This window comes from Oncorhynchus keta, chromosome 10, assembly GCF_023373465.1.
Source record: "Oncorhynchus keta strain PuntledgeMale-10-30-2019 chromosome 10, Oket_V2, whole genome shotgun sequence".
NCBI lineage: Eukaryota > Metazoa > Chordata > Actinopteri > Salmoniformes > Salmonidae > Oncorhynchus > Oncorhynchus keta.
Window position 1 is genome coordinate 46067566 of NC_068430.1, and position 17360 is coordinate 46084925.

At 45.5% G+C, this 17360-nt stretch overlaps 1 protein-coding gene across 1 annotated transcript in view; it reads right to left on the reverse strand.

Moving 5' to 3' along the window:
• Nucleotides 1-1088: 1088 nt before the first annotated feature.
• The window catches only part of LOC118389361 (dihydropyridine-sensitive L-type skeletal muscle calcium channel subunit alpha-1-like), a 33912-nt gene continuing 17640 nt past the window's right edge, over nt 1089-17360 (reverse strand). The window contains exons 15-42 of the mRNA XM_052527174.1: nt 16586-16655; nt 16341-16473; nt 15920-16049; nt 15572-15631; nt 15149-15255; nt 14735-14822; nt 14403-14510; nt 11410-11462; nt 11026-11172; nt 10602-10803; nt 10329-10487; nt 9928-10038; nt 9391-9474; nt 8208-8255; nt 7768-7920; nt 7551-7616; nt 7281-7372; nt 6877-7036; nt 4823-4950; nt 4571-4667; nt 4359-4461; nt 4146-4247; nt 3927-4057; nt 3589-3714; nt 3360-3437; nt 3046-3191; nt 2740-2926; nt 1089-2582 (exon numbers count right to left, since the gene is read on the reverse strand). Of these exons, the coding sequence (XP_052383134.1) occupies nt 2355-2582; nt 2740-2926; nt 3046-3191; nt 3360-3437; nt 3589-3714; nt 3927-4057; nt 4146-4247; nt 4359-4461; nt 4571-4667; nt 4823-4950; nt 6877-7036; nt 7281-7372; nt 7551-7616; nt 7768-7920; nt 8208-8255; nt 9391-9474; nt 9928-10038; nt 10329-10487; nt 10602-10803; nt 11026-11172; nt 11410-11462; nt 14403-14510; nt 14735-14822; nt 15149-15255; nt 15572-15631; nt 15920-16049; nt 16341-16473; nt 16586-16655 (3297 nt within the window). The 3' untranslated portion in view covers nt 1089-2354. The remainder of the gene's footprint in view (nt 2583-2739; nt 2927-3045; nt 3192-3359; nt 3438-3588; nt 3715-3926; nt 4058-4145; nt 4248-4358; nt 4462-4570; nt 4668-4822; nt 4951-6876; nt 7037-7280; nt 7373-7550; nt 7617-7767; nt 7921-8207; nt 8256-9390; nt 9475-9927; nt 10039-10328; nt 10488-10601; nt 10804-11025; nt 11173-11409; nt 11463-14402; nt 14511-14734; nt 14823-15148; nt 15256-15571; nt 15632-15919; nt 16050-16340; nt 16474-16585; nt 16656-17360) is intronic.

Sequence of the window (17360 nt, forward strand, 5' to 3'; positions counted from 1 at the left end):
CTGTATCTGGAGTATTTCTCCTGTCTTATCCGGTGTCCTGTGTGTATTTCAGTATGCTCTTTCTTTTTCTCTCTTTCTCTCTCTCAGAGGACCTGAGCCCTATGACCATGCCTCAGGACTACCTGGCCTGATGACTCCTTGCTGTCCCCTGTCCACCTGGCCGTGCTGCTGCTCCAGTTTCAAGTGTTCTGCCTGCGGCTATGGAACCCTGACCTGTTCACTGGACATGCTACCTGTCCCAGACCTGCTGTTTTCAACTCTCTAGAGACAGCAGGAGCGGTAGAGATACTCTGAATGATCAGCTATGAACCTGACCTGTTGCACCCTCGACATCCACCGTGATTATTATTATTTGGCCCTGCTGGTCATCTTTGAACATCTTGGCCATGCTCTGTTCTAATCTCCACCTGGCACAGCCAGAAGAGGACTGGCCACCCCTCATAGCCTGGTTCCTCTCTAGGTTTCTTCCTAGGATCTGGCCTTTCTAGGGAGTTTTCCCTAGCCACTGTACTTCTACACCTGTATTGCTTGCTGTTTGGGGTTTTAGGCTGGGTTTCTGTACAGCACTTTGAGATATCAGCTGATGTAAGAAGTGCTTTATAAACACTTTTGATATGATTTGATTTGATGGTCAGTCTGGCGGGTAGCCTAGCGGTTGAGAGCGTTGGGCCAGTAACCGAAAGGTTGCTGTTTCGAATCCCAAAGCGAGCTAGGTGAAAGAAATCTGCAATTCTGCCCTTGAGCAAGGCATTTAACCCCCAACAATGTTGATTGAGGCAGCCCACGCACCTCTCTGATTCAGAGTGGTTGGGTTAAATGCCAAAGACACATTTCGGGTTGAATGCATTTAGTTGCGCAATTTACTAGGTATCCCCTCTCATCCATAGTTCTGTCTATGAATTTGAGAGTGGTTACATTTCTCCAGCCCCATCCCTCAGCCATTTACCAAAACAGGGGTGAGGTAGCTGCTCTGTTATTGTTTGAACTGAAGATCACTTTAAATAAAAGTCACTTTAAATACTTAAACAACAATGAATTCAAAAATGTTGTACCAAATTGTTTTATTTCGTATTTATTTAGTTGGGGGGGTATTATTCTTTATAAGTAATCTAACATTTATTTTTCACAATAAAGGCTGTAGGTTTCAACCAAATTGCCATACCTCAAAAAGAAAATAGAAGATCAGACAAAATGCCATCTACAGGGAGGACTTTAAACCCTTAGTATACCATAAGTTGTCCATATCTCATACACACTGCTCGCTAACCACAAATACAATCCCAACCATTGACCCTAAACTTACTCTTCATCCTAACCTTGTCTTTAACCACATCCTCTTATCTGTATTTTAGTCCATTTTACAGTAGCATGGCCAGCTAGTGACTACCCTACCACACAAGGCTTTTCTCCCATGTTACACTTCATGGTCATCCTCTCTGTGCTGGAGATGATGTACATGTTTGAGATATGGGATTTTATAGCAAAAAAAGTCCAAGCATTGTGAATACATGTTGATATGTGGAGATCTGTACAGAATGTGTGTATCTTGAACATGCCCGTTAGCTTTGTCAACACAGCTTACATCCTGAGATGGTCCTAATATGGACACCGTATACATGATCCAGCCCAGAGACATCCTGACCCAGCTATGTCTTGCCTTGTCGTCATGAGAGAATTCAAAGATTGTCCCCTGAAAAGTAACGTCCGAACCTTGCAAGAATACTTAGAAAACACAACCTTCCCTTCCTCTTTGAGCTAATCACTCACACAACCGTATTCAGTACCTACCCAACTACAGGTGCATTAGTGATTACTTCAAGGATGGAGGGAAAGACACTAGTTTTCAAACAAGGCCGACATTTTATGCAAGCAAAACTTCCTTAAGTTGAGACTCGAGAACATGTTTAATCGGGACGAAGGGATGTTCACCTGAACTCAACGTATGTCCGAACAGGAGCCTGTTCTGTGAACATAACATGGTAAAGAAATGTTCACATATCGTAAGTCTGCTCTCTCCCGGGGAAAGTCTTTAAATCAACCAAGAGAGAAATCATCCAAAGTCAGAATATCACGACAACACTGGATTCATAAAGCCTGCTTAACCAATCAGATGATATCACTCGCTATGAAGGCACCCAATGAGGCAGCTTGATTCGGCCTCATGACGATTTTTCTTGAGTGATGGTCGGGGGAACGGAACATAATTACAAATCATTTGTAGACTGCAATTTGACTGCAATAGGCCAAAACAGATATCATATTTGACTAAGGCATAATAATTTCAAACCTTGCTTACATTTGAATACGATCACGTGTCTCTCTATTATGCTGCTACGCCAGACAGACCTATTGGTCTACACAACATCCCTGGGTGTTGTTGATTGGTTGGCCTTTCTCTTTGATCTGCGAGGGGGCCTGATTGGAGGTGTGACAACGCTCCCTCTGCGACCATTCAAAAGCTCAGTGGCGGAACTTTCCATGTCCACAGGGTCAAAGTTCAACGCTTCAGCCATTTCCCGTTTCGTCACCGACACAAAACGAGGGTCCCTGGCCAAGCTCTCCAGCCCACCGTTTATCAAGACCTAACAGAGGTGAAAGACATGAGAAGAGAGAGGAGAGAGCGAGAGAGAATGACTCTGTCTGATTCAAAATGAGTTTTGACCAGTGTTCCATGTCAATGTCATGAATACAATATGAATTCAGTATGTACGAAATGCAGTGTCTGGTCTCTCCACTCACCTCCTGTATAAGTGTATCGAAGGCACTGTCTGGGCCCTGGGCCTGCCGGAGGCTGAGCGGCTCTCTGTGGGGTTCAGCGTCCTGTCTGGGTCCAGCTATTATCTGCAGCTGCCAGTCTCTGTCTGGGGGACTTCTGCTGGTTGAGATGGTATAGACCTGAACCCGGTCATATGTCCCACAAGAAAAGCTACAGAAGGACAAAGAATCAGCTTGTTAACCCCTTGCTTTATTACTATGTAGTGTGACCTCTCAGCTAAGGAAAACAAACACACAAAACACAAAAAATGACCACTCACACACACTCACCTCTCCCCGGCATTGTTGTTGACATTGTTGTTGTTGGTTTTGTTAGGCGTTGAGGGGAAGAAGTCCTCGTTTGCATGGTAGGCAGGTGAACTGGTAGCCTCCCCGTCGTCTGATCTGCTCATCTGCAGGGGACGCTGGCTGGTCACCTGCATGGAGACACAGACAGGTGAGTTACCTCCATCGGGACAGGAGTTTTTCCTGTCGACATGATCTGGAAAAACTCAGAGCCATACCATGTAAAGCACTTTGAGTCTGAAGAAGGTCACATACTGTAAGTGTTAATACTGAAATGGTTGAAATGATGAAATGATGACCTGTGTAGCGTTAGGGTCACGGGTTCCTTCCTCCATGGTGAAGGAATCAACGTGGTTCCCAAACAGACCGCCCGCCCGCTGGGAGGATGAAAGGAACAACATTTCACAATAGAGAGGAGTTTTATTCTCTTTCTTCTCACCCTCAACTTGTCCTCCCTCCTCTCTTTCCGCCTCCCTCCCTTTCTCCCCACGGTCCTCTCTTTCCACCCCACTCCCTCTATCCTCTTACCCTGAAGATACCCTCCTCCGCTGCATCCTCCATGGCTCTGTCCATCTCCTCCTCGTTCATCAGGTCTCCGGAGATGGCTCTCTGCAGCTCTGGAGCCTCCTCCTCCTCAATGCTCCTCAGACCTGCCTGGAAGATAGATAGAGAGCGCAAGAGAGCGAGAGAGAAAGCGAGAGAGAGAGAGCGAGAGAGAGAGAGAGAGAGAGAGAGAGATGGTGAGGGGATACCAATTAAGACTTGTTAGATAATTCATAAAAAGTTTAGATGACATTTATATTCCAGGTCATTAAGATAACTAGAAGGTATGCAATTATCAAATTCTGACGTGTCTAAGGTCTCACCTGTATCTCATTCTTGGCGTTCTTCTTGGTGGGGCGGAAGCCATAGTACTCCTCCTGTCTCTTCTTCAACTTCCTGAAGTAGTCCTGGATCAGGAAGGTGGCGTAGAACTTCCCCACGGTCACCTCATCATCTGACACACACACAAACACACACCCATAAAAACATGGCAGCAAATTAGAATGAATGGCTTGTTGTTGCGATAGGATGTTTGAACTCACCTCCGATTGGTGGGATGACCTGGTCCAGCAGCTTCATACTGGTGCGTTTCCAGATCTTCTTGATGATGGCCCTCAGCTCCTCATTGGCCTTCTCAAAGTTGCCTGACCAATGAGATAGCAACAGTGAGGCCGGGGATATTAATACACCACTTTCAATTGGACCAGTCACTGACTATAGTACTCTGTAATTGACTGACACACACACACAAACACCTTCAGTCTTGATCTTCAGCGCGGTCCTGACCAGTGCGAACAGCGTAGCGTTAAAGGTGACCGTTCCGTCACTGTTGAGTGGCATGTTCATGGACACCAGTCTCTGCAGGCAGAATCAATAAAGACATTTAAAAAAAGGTGTCTGCTGCCTTAATAGATATGTTAAATTAACACATACAATAATTGAACAGATTCCCTCCTGTATCTCTCACCTTGCAGGCTACTCTATGGGGGCAGAACTTTCCAAAACCCAGAGGAGGCTGGATCCTACGCAGCAGAGTCACCACGTCCAGGTGCTTAATACGCCCCCTGCAGAACAGGAGGGGAAGCAACAGCTACTGTAAATAATCTAACTGCAGTACACTGATAATAGGATAAAAAGACGAGTCATAAGATAAACCCCATTTATACCGTCCATATATAGTAAATGAAGGGGCAACAAACACACACACACACACACTTACGTGGCCTCTGGGTCGTACTCTGCCCAGATCTTCTTGAACTCGTCCAGGTGATGAGGACCCAGGATGGACCAATCACGTGTAAGGTAGTCAAAGTTGTCCATGATGACTGCCACAAACAGGTTGATGATCTGTGGAGGACAACAGCATCATATGTGTGTGTGTGTGTGTGTGAATGTATGTCTCAGCATGCAAATGTGTGTATATGTGTATGTGTCAACCCTTGCAAGGTTGCAGGCCCAGACGGCATCCCCAGCCGCGCCCTCAGAGCATGCGCAGACCAGCTGGCTGGTGTGTTTACAGACATATTCAATCAATCCCTATCCCAGTCTGTTGTTCCCACATGCTTCAAGAGGGCCACCATTGTTCCTGTTCCCAAGAAAGCTAAGGTAACTGAGCTAAACGACTACCGCCCCGTAGCACTCACTTCCGTCATCATGAAGTGCTTTGAGAGACTAGTCAAGCACCATATCATCTCCACCCTACCTGACACCCTAGACCCACTCCAATTTGCTTACCGCCCAAATAGGTCCACAGACGATGCAATCTCAACCACACTGCACACTGCCCTAACCCATCTGGACAAGAGGAATACCTATGTGAGAATGCTGTTCATCGACTACAGCTCGGCATTTAACACCATAGTACCCTCCAAACTCGTCATCAAGCTCGAGACCCTGGGTCTCGACCCCGCCCTGTGCAACTGGGTACTGAACTTCCTGACGGGCCGCCCCCAGGTGGTGAGGGTAGGCAACAACATCTCCACCCCGCTGATCCTCAACACTGGGGCCCCACAAGGGTGCGTTCTGAGCCCTCTCATGTACTCCCTGTTCACCCACGACTGCGTGGCCACGCACGCATCCAACTCAATCATCAAGTTTGCGGACGACACAACAGTGGTAGGCTTGATTACCAACAACGACGAGACGGCCTACAGGGAGGAGGTGAGGGCCCTCGGAGTGTGGTGTCAGGAAAATAACCTCACACTCAACGTCAACAAAACTAAGGAGATGATTGTGGACTTCAGGAAACAGCAGAGGGAACACCCCCTATCCACATCGATGGAACAGTAGTGGAGAGGGTAGTAAGTTTTAAGTTCCTCGGCGTACACATCACAGACAAACTGAATTGGTCCACCCACACAGACAGCATCGTGAAGAAGGGTGCAGCAGCGCCTCTTCAACCTCAGGAGGCTGAAGAAGTTCGGCTTGTCACCAAAAGCACTCACAAACTTCTACAGATGCACAATCGAGAGCATCCTGTCGGGCTGTATCACCGCCTGGTACAGCCACTGCTCCGCCCACAACCGTAAGGCTCTCCAGAGGGTAGTGAGGTCTGCACAACGCATCACCGGGGGCAAACTACCTGCCCTCCAGGACACCTACACCACCCGATGTCACAGGAAGGCCATAAAGATCATCAAGGACAGCAACCACCCGAGCCACTGCCTGTTCACCCCGCTATCATCCAGAAGGCGAGGTCAGTACAGGTGCATCAAAGCTGGGGCTGAGAGACTGAAAAACAGCTTCTATCTCAAGGCCATCAGACTGTTAAACAGCCACCACTAACATTGAGTGGCTGCTGCCAACACACTGACTCAACTCCAGCCACTTTAATAATGGGAATGGATGGGAAATTATGTAAAATATATCACTAGCCACTTTAAACAATGCTACCTAATATAATGTTTACATACCCTACATTATTCATCTCATATGTATACGTATATACTGTACTCTATATCATCCTTATGTAATACATGTATCACTAGCCACTTTAACTATGCCACTTTGTTTACATACTCATCTCATATGTATATACTGCACTCAATACCATCACTCATTCATATATCTTTATGTACATATTCTTTATCCCCTTACACTTGTGTCTATAAGGTAGTAGTTTTGGAATTGTTAGCTAGATTACTTGTTGGTTATTACTGCATTGTCGGAACTAGAAGCACAAGCATTTCGCTACACTCGCACTAACATCTGCTAACCATGTGTATGTGACAAATAAAAGTTGATTTGATTTGCATGTGTGTGTGTGTCATTCACCAGGAAGGCACAGAGCATGTAGAAGCTCATGAAGTAGATGATGGCGAAGCTGGCTCCACAGGTCATCTCCTCCCCAGGCAGGTAGTCTGACTTAGGGTCACACCTCTTCCCATACAGACACGCCAACATTACTTCCTGCCACGCCTCACCTGTCGCACACCTGGAGGGAGAGAGAGAGAGGGGTGAGGGATAGAAAGAGAGAGAGATAGTGAGAGGGAGGAAGCAGGAGAGAGGGGAAGGGGGAGAGAGAGAGAGAGGGAGGAAGTGGGAGAGAGGGTGGAGGGGGAGAGAGAGGGGTATGAAGAGGGAGAGAGGGGGTAGGGGAAAGAGAGACAGTACAACTTGCAAAGGCAATGGAAGAAAATGGAAACAGAGTTAGTGGACTGATGGATCAGATCACCCACCTGAAGAGCAGCAGCACAGCATGGGGGAACGTCTGGAAGTTGTTGTTCCTGTTGATGTACGTCCCGTCTATTAGCGCTATCTTACCAAATATCTGCAGGAGACACACACATACATCTCATCTGAGAGTGCTGTACGTGTGTGTGTGTGTGTGTGTGTGTGTGTGTGTGTGTGTGTGTGTGTGTGTGTGTGTGTGTGTGTGTGTGTGTGTGTGTGTGTGTGTGTGTGTGTGTGTGTGTGTGTGTGTGTGTGTGTGTGTGTGTGTGCAATACCTGCATCCCAACCACAGCATAGATGAAGAACAGCATGAGGATGAGCAGGGCGACATAGGGCAGGGCCTGCAGCACAACAACCAATTACATAGTCAGACTGGTGCACACTGTCCAATCAAATCCTGAGACTTGTGAAAGGCAAAGAAATGTGAATCTTACAGAATGAGACTTGTGCATCTTACAGAATGAAAGGCAAAGAAACGGAGTGAACTCTGACCTGTAAGGACTTGATGAAGGTCCACAGAAGGTTCCGGATCCCTTCAGAACGGTTCAGCAGTTTCACCAGACGCATCACACGGAACAGTCGGAAGAAGGTGATTGACACACGGGCATTTTCAGAATCTGCTATCGCTTGCATTGGGTTCACCTCCTGAAGGCACCAAAGAAATAAACAGCTGAAAATGCTTCTTGTCCTGGCTTTTACTGAGACTGAAGATCAAATCAAATCAAATTCTATTAGTCACATGCACACATTTAGCCAATGTTATTTGTGGGTGTAGCAAAATGCTTGTGTGCCTAGCTCCAACAGTTTAGTAGTCTAACAATTTGCAACGCAATGTCTGGTACAATGAATAAACAATGCTAACGCAGAGTTTCATGCAATGTTTGATGCGATTTCATGCAATGCTCTTGCAGTGTCTACGGGCAAATAATTACAGCGCAGCCGTGGAGACAGTATAGTCCTCCAGAGGAGGCCAGGGCTGCCTGTGAGGGGGAGAGACGGGAGACACAGGAAGTGAAGTCAGACATGAAGTGACATCAGACACAGGAAGTGGCGAAAGGGGACAGGGCCAGCTTTGCGTGGGGCAAAGGTGGCAAAGGTGGAGGAGAAAATGGAGGATGAAAGACTGCAGTAAGGGGGAGAGAGAGGGAGAGAATGCATTTGAGCACAAAAAAAGGACAACGTTGTAATATACGACTGGATGACGGCTGAGGGGTGAAGATGTGAAAATGGTTGATGGGGTCTTCTGAAGGTTTACTGTAATGGCAACTTGAGTTAACATTATGTTTTCTAAAATTACATTTACTTTTCCGAAGCGAAACATGTGAAATGCTGCTTTAAATCTAGAACCTGACGCCAAACCTGTTGACTCAGTCCCTCGTACAGGAATCACAGTAAAAACCACAGAAGGATGTCAATCTCTTACTTACTAGTAGGAATGATTGACAGTTCGCTGGACACATGGTGGTGGGAGGTGAAACAAGGTGACAGTGGTTGTTTTCTGCCCTTAACAACTGATCTGGAATCAGCCCTCTCAGTCTCAAACAGTAAAAGCAATGAGGGAAATTACCAAACAGTTATTATGTTAGGGGCATAAAGTAACCAAGCAGACAGGGTGTGGTGTGGTGTTCAAGGCGTGGCAGGTGGGTGAGGCAAGCTACAGCCACGTGCTGCAGGGCTTCAGGAGGATGGTGTGTTCGGGGGGATGAGGGTGCAGCCGGGGCATAGGTGGGTGGTAGTGCGAGGGTTACCCCTTGGCGAATACTGACCGCATCCTCAGTGCTATTATTGGGGCCGAGTTCTGACAGGGGAGCCTGTCCTGAGTTTCTCTAAGTGGGTGGGGTGTCAGACAGGGGTGTAAACACAGTCCAGAAAGTCAGATGACAGGACAGAGCATTTATTGTGAAATATCTGTAGATTTTCCTCAGCCTTATAAATAATAACCCAAGAAATTCAAAATGTGAAGACAAAAATGCACAGTGGGTCCACCTGAACTGTTTAGTAAACCTAAACATTTTAGGAACAGTGGGGATTGTGAGTATTACAGTACATAACATATTACAGTACATAACAATACTTACATATTTCAGAATAACATTACGCAATGGCAATACTCACATCGACTTCACTCAGGATGACGTCAACGACGCTGCCGATGACGATGACAAAGTCAAAGACGTTCCAAGGGTCTCCAAAGTAACCCTAGGGGGAAGGAAAGATATTCATCACGTGTGTGTGTGTGTGTGTGTGTGTGTGTGTGTGTGTGTGTGTGTGTGTGTGTGTGTGTGTGTGTGTGTGTGTGTGTGTGTGTGTGTGTGTGTGTGTGTGTGTGTGTGTGTGTGTGCGTGCGTGCGTGCGTGCGTGCGTGCGTGCGTGCGTGCGTGCGTGCGTGCGTGCGTGCGTGCGTGCGTGCGTGCGTGCGTGCGTGCGTGCGTGCGTGTGTGTATAAAAGGTATCTTAACCTACAGACATTCCAGCTCTGAACCTTGATGGTCATGAGTTTGAGAAGAGGGCAACACACAATGAAGAAGTACGAAGTTGCTACATAACCACTGTGCTATTACCACTGTGCTATTATTCATTGTGATCCCACATTGATTTGCAAGGCATCTTGGGAAGTGTAGTGCATTCAGGACATGGTTATGGACCACTGACCTTAGCTTTGAAGGCCATGAGTTTGAGGACCATCTCCACAGTGAAGAGCACAGTGAAGATCACGTTCAGCATGTCTGACAGGTCGGTCACATGGGTTGACTGGTTACAGTGCTGTGGGAGAAGAGAGAGGGGGGAGAGAAGAAGGAAATGAAAAAGGGAAGATATTTATTCATTAATATTATTTGATTTGTCATTTTCCAGGATGAAATCTCTTGAGATGCCCATCTTGTTTTCAAGGGTGCCCCCATAAAAAAAAACAGACCTCCTAGGTATGGAGAAGGGATGGACATATGTAGTAGGAACATCTCGCAGAGGCCATCGTATTGATGTGACGCAGGAGAAGTCCTTTCAAAGAATCCCGTTTTAGTATTTGAAATGAGAACCACCTCCAATAGCATTACCTGCATCCCCAGACACATGGTGTTCAGCATGATGAGCAGGAACATCAGGTACTCAAAGTAGCAGGAGGTGACGATGTACCACACATTGTACTGGTACGGGTTCTTAGGAATGTAGCAGCGCAGCGGCCGGGCTTTCAGGGCGTACTCGACACACGCACGCTGTCAGAGGGAAGACAGGACACAGAGGGGTTACACACGCCTGTGTGTCAGAACAACAAACAAAACAGAGAGAGAGAGAGAGAGAGACATACACACACACCCAGATACACACACCTGGTTCTTATCCAGCTCGCAGTTCTTGTACTCCTGCTCTCCCTGCTCCTGAAATGTAACGATGACGAAACCCACGAAAATGTTCATCATGAAGAAAGCGATGAGGATGAGGTAGACGATGAAGAAGATGGAGATGGCGATGCGGTTGTTGTACACCGGACCCACATCCTCCATGTTAGAGTCTATGGCCTTGTAGAGCAACCTGCGTGCACACACACACACCCACACCCACACACACCCACACACACCCACACCCACACACACACACACACACACACACACACACACACACACACACACACACACACACACACACAGGCATTTGAGCAAGCATGACATACATACATTGTTATGTGTTCCATAGTACTTTACTAGGCATGCCATGTGATAAATACAAAATCCCAAGCTTCTATGTATGTCTCACTTTGGCCAGCCCTCGAAGGTGGAGACAGTGAAGAGAGCCAGCATGCCTTCGAGGATGTTGTCAAAGTTGAGCTCTGCATTGATCCATTCTCTCTTATGGATGGTCATCGGATGGATGGCACCTTCCTGGTACCTAATGTAGTTGCCCCTGAGAAGGAGAGAGCGAGGGAGGGAGAGAGAAAGAGAGAGCGAGAAAGAGAAAGAGATAAAGAAATAAAAAAATGAAAATAACAAAAATGAAAGAAATAAAGAGATAAATGAGTGAAAGAGAGTACATGGGAGAGGAGAGTGTGGCAGAGAAAGCAGGACTAATGTAATGCTCCATTCTGTACTTTCATGCAATGTTGTGTGCGAGGGAATAAACAATATCACTGCACTCTCTTACTTGCACTCCTCCTCTGTCATTTTGTCAGGATCTGTGCAGGCATAGAATTTGCCCTGCAGGGATGAACATGAACACATACATACAGAACATGAGCGAGAATATTAGCTTTGACTGTGTGTGGACTTCTGTTTTGATCATCAGGTGTATAAACGACCATACATCCCTAACAATTACCATACATCCCTATAAATTACCATACATCCTTATAAATTACCATGCATCCATATAAATTACCATACATCCCTATTAACTGCCATACATCCTTATAAACTATCATGCATCCATATAAATTACCATGCATTCATATAAATGACCATATATCCCCATAATTTACCATACATCCCTATAAATTACCATACATTCCAAAGAATTGGCATACATCCTTATAAATTACCATACAAATTACCATACATCGCTATAAACTACCATACATCCCAAAAACTACTATAAATCCATATAAATTACCATACATCCCTATAAATTACCATACATCCCTATAAATTTCCATACATCCTTATAAATTACCTCCCTATAAACTACCATACTTCCCTATAAATTACCATACATCCCTATAAACTACCATGCATTCATTTAAATTACCATACATCCATACAAATTACAGTACATCCCTATAAACTACCATGCGTCCATATAAATTACCACACATCCCTATAAATGACCATACATCGCTATATTTTTAAACATTTTAAATTTATTTCACCTTTATTTAACCAGGTAGGCTAGTTGAGAACAAGTTCTCATTAGCAACTGCGACCTGGCCAAGATAAAGCATAGCAGTGTGAACAGACAACGCAGAGTTAAACATGGAGTAAACAATTAACAAGTCAATAACACAGTAGAAAAAAAGGGAGTCTATATACATTGTGTGCAAAAGGCATGAGGAGGTAGGCGAATAATTACAATTTTGCAGATTAACACTGGAGTGATAAATGATCAGATGGTCATGTACAGGTAGAGATATTGGTGTGCAAAAGAGCAGAAAAGTAAATAAATAAAAACAGTATGGGGATGAGGTAGGTAAAAATGGGTGGGCTATTTACCGATAGACTATGTACAGCTGCAGCGATCGGTTAGCTGCTCAGACAGCAGATGTTTGAAGTTGATGAGGGAGGTAAAAGTCTCCAACTTCAGCGATTTTTGCAATTCGTTCCAGTCACAGGCAGCAGAGAATTGGAACGAAAGGCGGCCAAATGAGGTGTTGGCTTTAGGGATGATCAGTGAGATACACCTGCTGGAGCGCATGCTACGGGTGGGTGTTGCCATCGTGACCAGTGAACTGAGATAAGGCGGAGCTTTACCTAGCATGGACTTGTAGATGACCTGGAGCCAGTGGGTCTGGCGACAAATATGTAGCGAGGGCCAGCCGACTAGAGCATACAGGTTGCAGTGGTGGGTGGTATAAGGTGCTTTAGTGACAAAACGGATGGCACTGTGATAAACTGCATCCAGTTTGCTGAGTAGAGTGTTGGAAGCAATTTTGTAGATGACGTCGCCGAAGTCGAGGATCGGTAGGATAGTCAGTTTTACTAGGGTAAGTTTGGCGGCGTGAGTGAAGGAGGCTTTGTTGCGGAATAGAAAGCCGACTCTCGATTTGATTTTCGATTGGAGATGTTTGATATGAGATATAAACTACCATAAATCCCTATAAACAACCATAAATCCCTATAAACTACCATAAATCCCTATAAACAACGATACTTCCCTATAAATTACCATACATCGTTATAAACAACCTTTAATCCCTATAAACAACCATACATCCCTATAAATTGTCATACATCCCTATAAATGACCATACATCCTACCGATCCTTGACTTTCGCGATGTCATTTACTAAATAGCCTCCAACACTCTACTTGGATGCAGTCTATCACAGTGCCAACCATTTTGTCACCAATGCCCCATATACTACCCACCACTGCAACATGTATGATCTCGTTGGCTGGTCCTCGCTACATATTCGTTGCTAAACCCACTGCCTCCAGGTCATCTACAGGTCATCTATAAGTCTATGCTAGGTAAAGCTCCGCCTTATCTCAGCTTACTGGTCACCATAGCAACACCCACCCATAGCACGCGCTCCAGCAGGTATATGTCACTGGTCATCCCCAAAGCCAAAACCTACTTTGGTCGCCTTTCCTTACAGTTCTCTGCTGCCAATGACTGGAACGAATTGCAAAAATAACTGAAATTGGAGACTTATATCTCAATCACTAACTTTCGGCATCAGCTGTCAGAGCAGCTTGCAGCTGTACACAGCCCATCTGTAAATAGCCCATCCAATCAACTACCTACCTCATCCACATATTTGTTTTTGTTTTTCTGCTCTTTTGCACCACAGTATTTCTACTTGCACATCCCCATCTGCACATATATCCATCCAGTGTAAATTGCTCAATTGTAATTACTTCGCCACTATTGGCCTAATTATTGCCTTGCCTCCTTACTTAATTTGCACACAATGTATACAGATTTTTCTATTGTGTTATTGACTGTATGTTTGTTTATCCCATGTGTAACTCTGTGTTGTTTTTGTAGCACTGTTTTGCTTTATCTTGGCCAGGTAGCAGTTGTAAATGAAAACTTGTTCTCAACTGGCCTATCTGGTTAAATAAAGGTGAAATACAAAATGAATCAAAATAAACAACGGTTAAATCCCTATAAACTACCATACATCCCTATAAATGACCATACATCCCTATAAATTACCATACATCCCTATAAACGACCATACATCGCTATAAACAACCTTAAATCCCAATAAACAACCATGCATCCATTTACATTTACATTTACATTTAAGTCATTTAGCAGACGCTCTTATCCAGAGCGACTTACAAATTGGTGCATTCACTATATATTACCATACATCCCTATAAATTACCACACATCCCTCCCTATAAACTACCATACATCCCTATAAATTACCATACATCCCTATAAATTACCATACATCCCTATCTAGAGCTCACCTTGAAGAGCTGGACTCCAATGCAGGCGAACATGAAGTCTAGCAGCATGGTGACCAGCACGATGTTGCCAATAGTTTTGATGGCCACAAAAACACACTGGACCACATGCTAGACCACAAGAGACAGCAGAAACCAGCATATCAGACGGGTACTTCAGGACCAGAACTAGAAAAACATGTGGCTGCTGGGTTGGTCAAAGTGTTGCATTTGGTGTGTTAGGTAATGGAAACATGTAAAAAAAACAATGAGAATGTGAATATAGTGTCAGAGGAGCAGGTAAGGAGTACTGTTGAGGGGTAGAAGTGAGGGTTAGAGAGCACAGGTAAGCTCACCTTGAGGCCCTTGGCCCTGTTGATGGCCCTTAGGGGTCTCAGCACCCTCAACACCCTGAGGATCTTCACCACAGAGATAGCACTGGACCTAGATAGGGCAGGCACCACATCTCACACTTGACTTGTCTATAGTCTGAGAGACACACACTCATAACTGAAGCTACATATAATAATAATAATAATAATAATAATAATATATGCCATTTAGCAGACGCTTTTATCCAAAGCGACTTACAGTCATATGTGCATACATTCTACGTATGGGTGGTCCCGGGAATCGAACCCACTACCCTGGCGTTACAAGCGCCATGCTCTACCAACTGAGCTACAGAAGGACTACATCAAGCATTATGGAATAGATTCAGTTGTGTCACAGGATTTGAATGACATTATACATTCCCAGGGACTACTTACTCCATGAGCATGGAGAGGAGGGATACGCTGACCACAATCAGATCCAGGATATTAAAGGAGTTCCGGCAGAAGGAGCCGGGGTGCATGATGGCGCCATATACGGTCATCTGGAGTAGAGGCGGAAGGATACTGAAGATGACGAGACTGGTTGAGACATAAACCCTCTCAAACCAACAAACAACTAACCCACATGAACTCACAGCTACTCATGTGAAAACACATAGAGTTGAATAAGGGCTGCGGTGCAGGTTAAAGTGGATGTAACATAATGTCGAGAGAGTTTGTCACATTACCGATGTACCGTTGCTGCAGAAAAGGTGCATGTACTTGGTAATGTAAACATGTAAGACATGATCCCATTTAGAAAAGTGCCTTTCTAATCCAGTACAGCTACTAGTAGTGGAGCCGACAATGCCCGGTTACCTTGAGGACAACTTCCACAGTGAACACTGAGGTGAAGACCACATCAGCGGAGGCCAGCACCTACACAGGGGAAACAGGGCAACATGACAACGTGGGCGGATTCATTTCAGCCTAGTAAGCGCATCAGAGCTCTTTAGCAGAATCTCTAACGTGGTACTCCATACAGTCTTGCAGTCATGCTGCGTAGGTTAAAGACAGTGATGCCATGAAGCAGAGAAAAGCCCTTTGTGTCAGTTATTTTGGTCAAAATTAATTCCCTTTCGGCTTTCTTTACTGAAACAAATGCTTTTCCATCTGCGATAAGGAGGTGAATGATACAGCAGGCAGAGCACGCATGTCTGTGGGCACCTGGTTCCTGAAGGACATGGGGTCGATAGGGTCCTCGGCAGCCAGGGAGATACTACTGAGGAGGATGAAGAGGAGGATGATATTGGTGAAGGTGGTGGCGTTGATGATGCGGTGGCACAGCTTACGGATCCTGGAGGGGGACACCATTTACGTCACAGGAATTTAACTGCAGACACTGTTATGCAGAGTGACTGACAGCCAAGTAAGGAGGCTAAAACAACCACATAATGCCAACATCATAATGCATTCATTGTAGTCCATTCATCATCACCACCATCTCCAGTACATTTTTGGTCATTTAGCAGTTGGTCTTTTCCAGAGTGACCCCAAGTCAGTGCATTCAACTATAAGGCAGATAAACAACAACATATCTTAGCAAGTACATCATCATCCCCATAATCATCACCATAATCATCATTACTTGTTATCAGAGCTAAAGATATAGAAGGAGCTGGCCTCTGGAATAGGCACCACCTCCTCCTTCAGCTGCAGGTCTGCCATTGGCCGTGGCCTCGGGGTGTCAGGGATATCAGGCTCCTCCTCCTCATCATCACCTGGATGAAAGAATGAACAGGAAACGTGCCACGTTCTAAATTCGGAGTTCTCTGAGATCCAGATTAGATTGACATGAATGTGCCCAGAGGTGTGTGAGCGAACGGATTTTACCAGGGAAGTCAGCAGGCGGGAAGGGGTCCTTGATCTCGTTCACGTTGGACTCAAACTCGTCCACTCTCAGCTGTGACATAAACAAGCATTTTGATTAGAGTGGGGCCTGGGTTCAAATCCCACCGGTTATACTGACACCAAACGTGGCATCACTGCCTGGTACGGCAATTGCTCAGCTTCTGACTGCAAGGCACTACAGAGGGTAGTGCATACGGCCCAGTACATCACTGGGGCTAAGCTGCCTGCCATCCAGGACCTCTACACCAGGCGGTGTCAGAGGAAGGCCCTAAAAATTGTCAAAGACCCCAGCCACCACAGTCATAGACTGTTCTCTCTACTACCGCATGGCAAGCGGTACCGGCGTGCCAAGTCTAGGACAAAAAGGCTTCTCAACAGTTTTTACCCCCAAGCCATTAAGACTCCTGAACAGGTAATCAAATGGCTACCCGGACAATTTGCATTGTGTGCCCCCCCCCAAACCCCCTTTTTTTACGCTGCTGCTACTCTGTGTTTATCATATATGCATAGTCACTTTAACTATACATTCATGTACATACTACCTCACTACATTGACTAACTGGGCTATCTGCATTGTGTCCCACCACCCACCACCCGCCAACCCCTCTTTTATGCTACTGCTACTCTCTGTTCATCATATATGCATAGTCCCTTTAACCATATCAACATGTACATACTACCTCAATCAGCCTGACTAACCAGTGTCTGTATGTAGCCTCGCTACTGTATATAGCCTATTTCTTTACTTACCTATTGT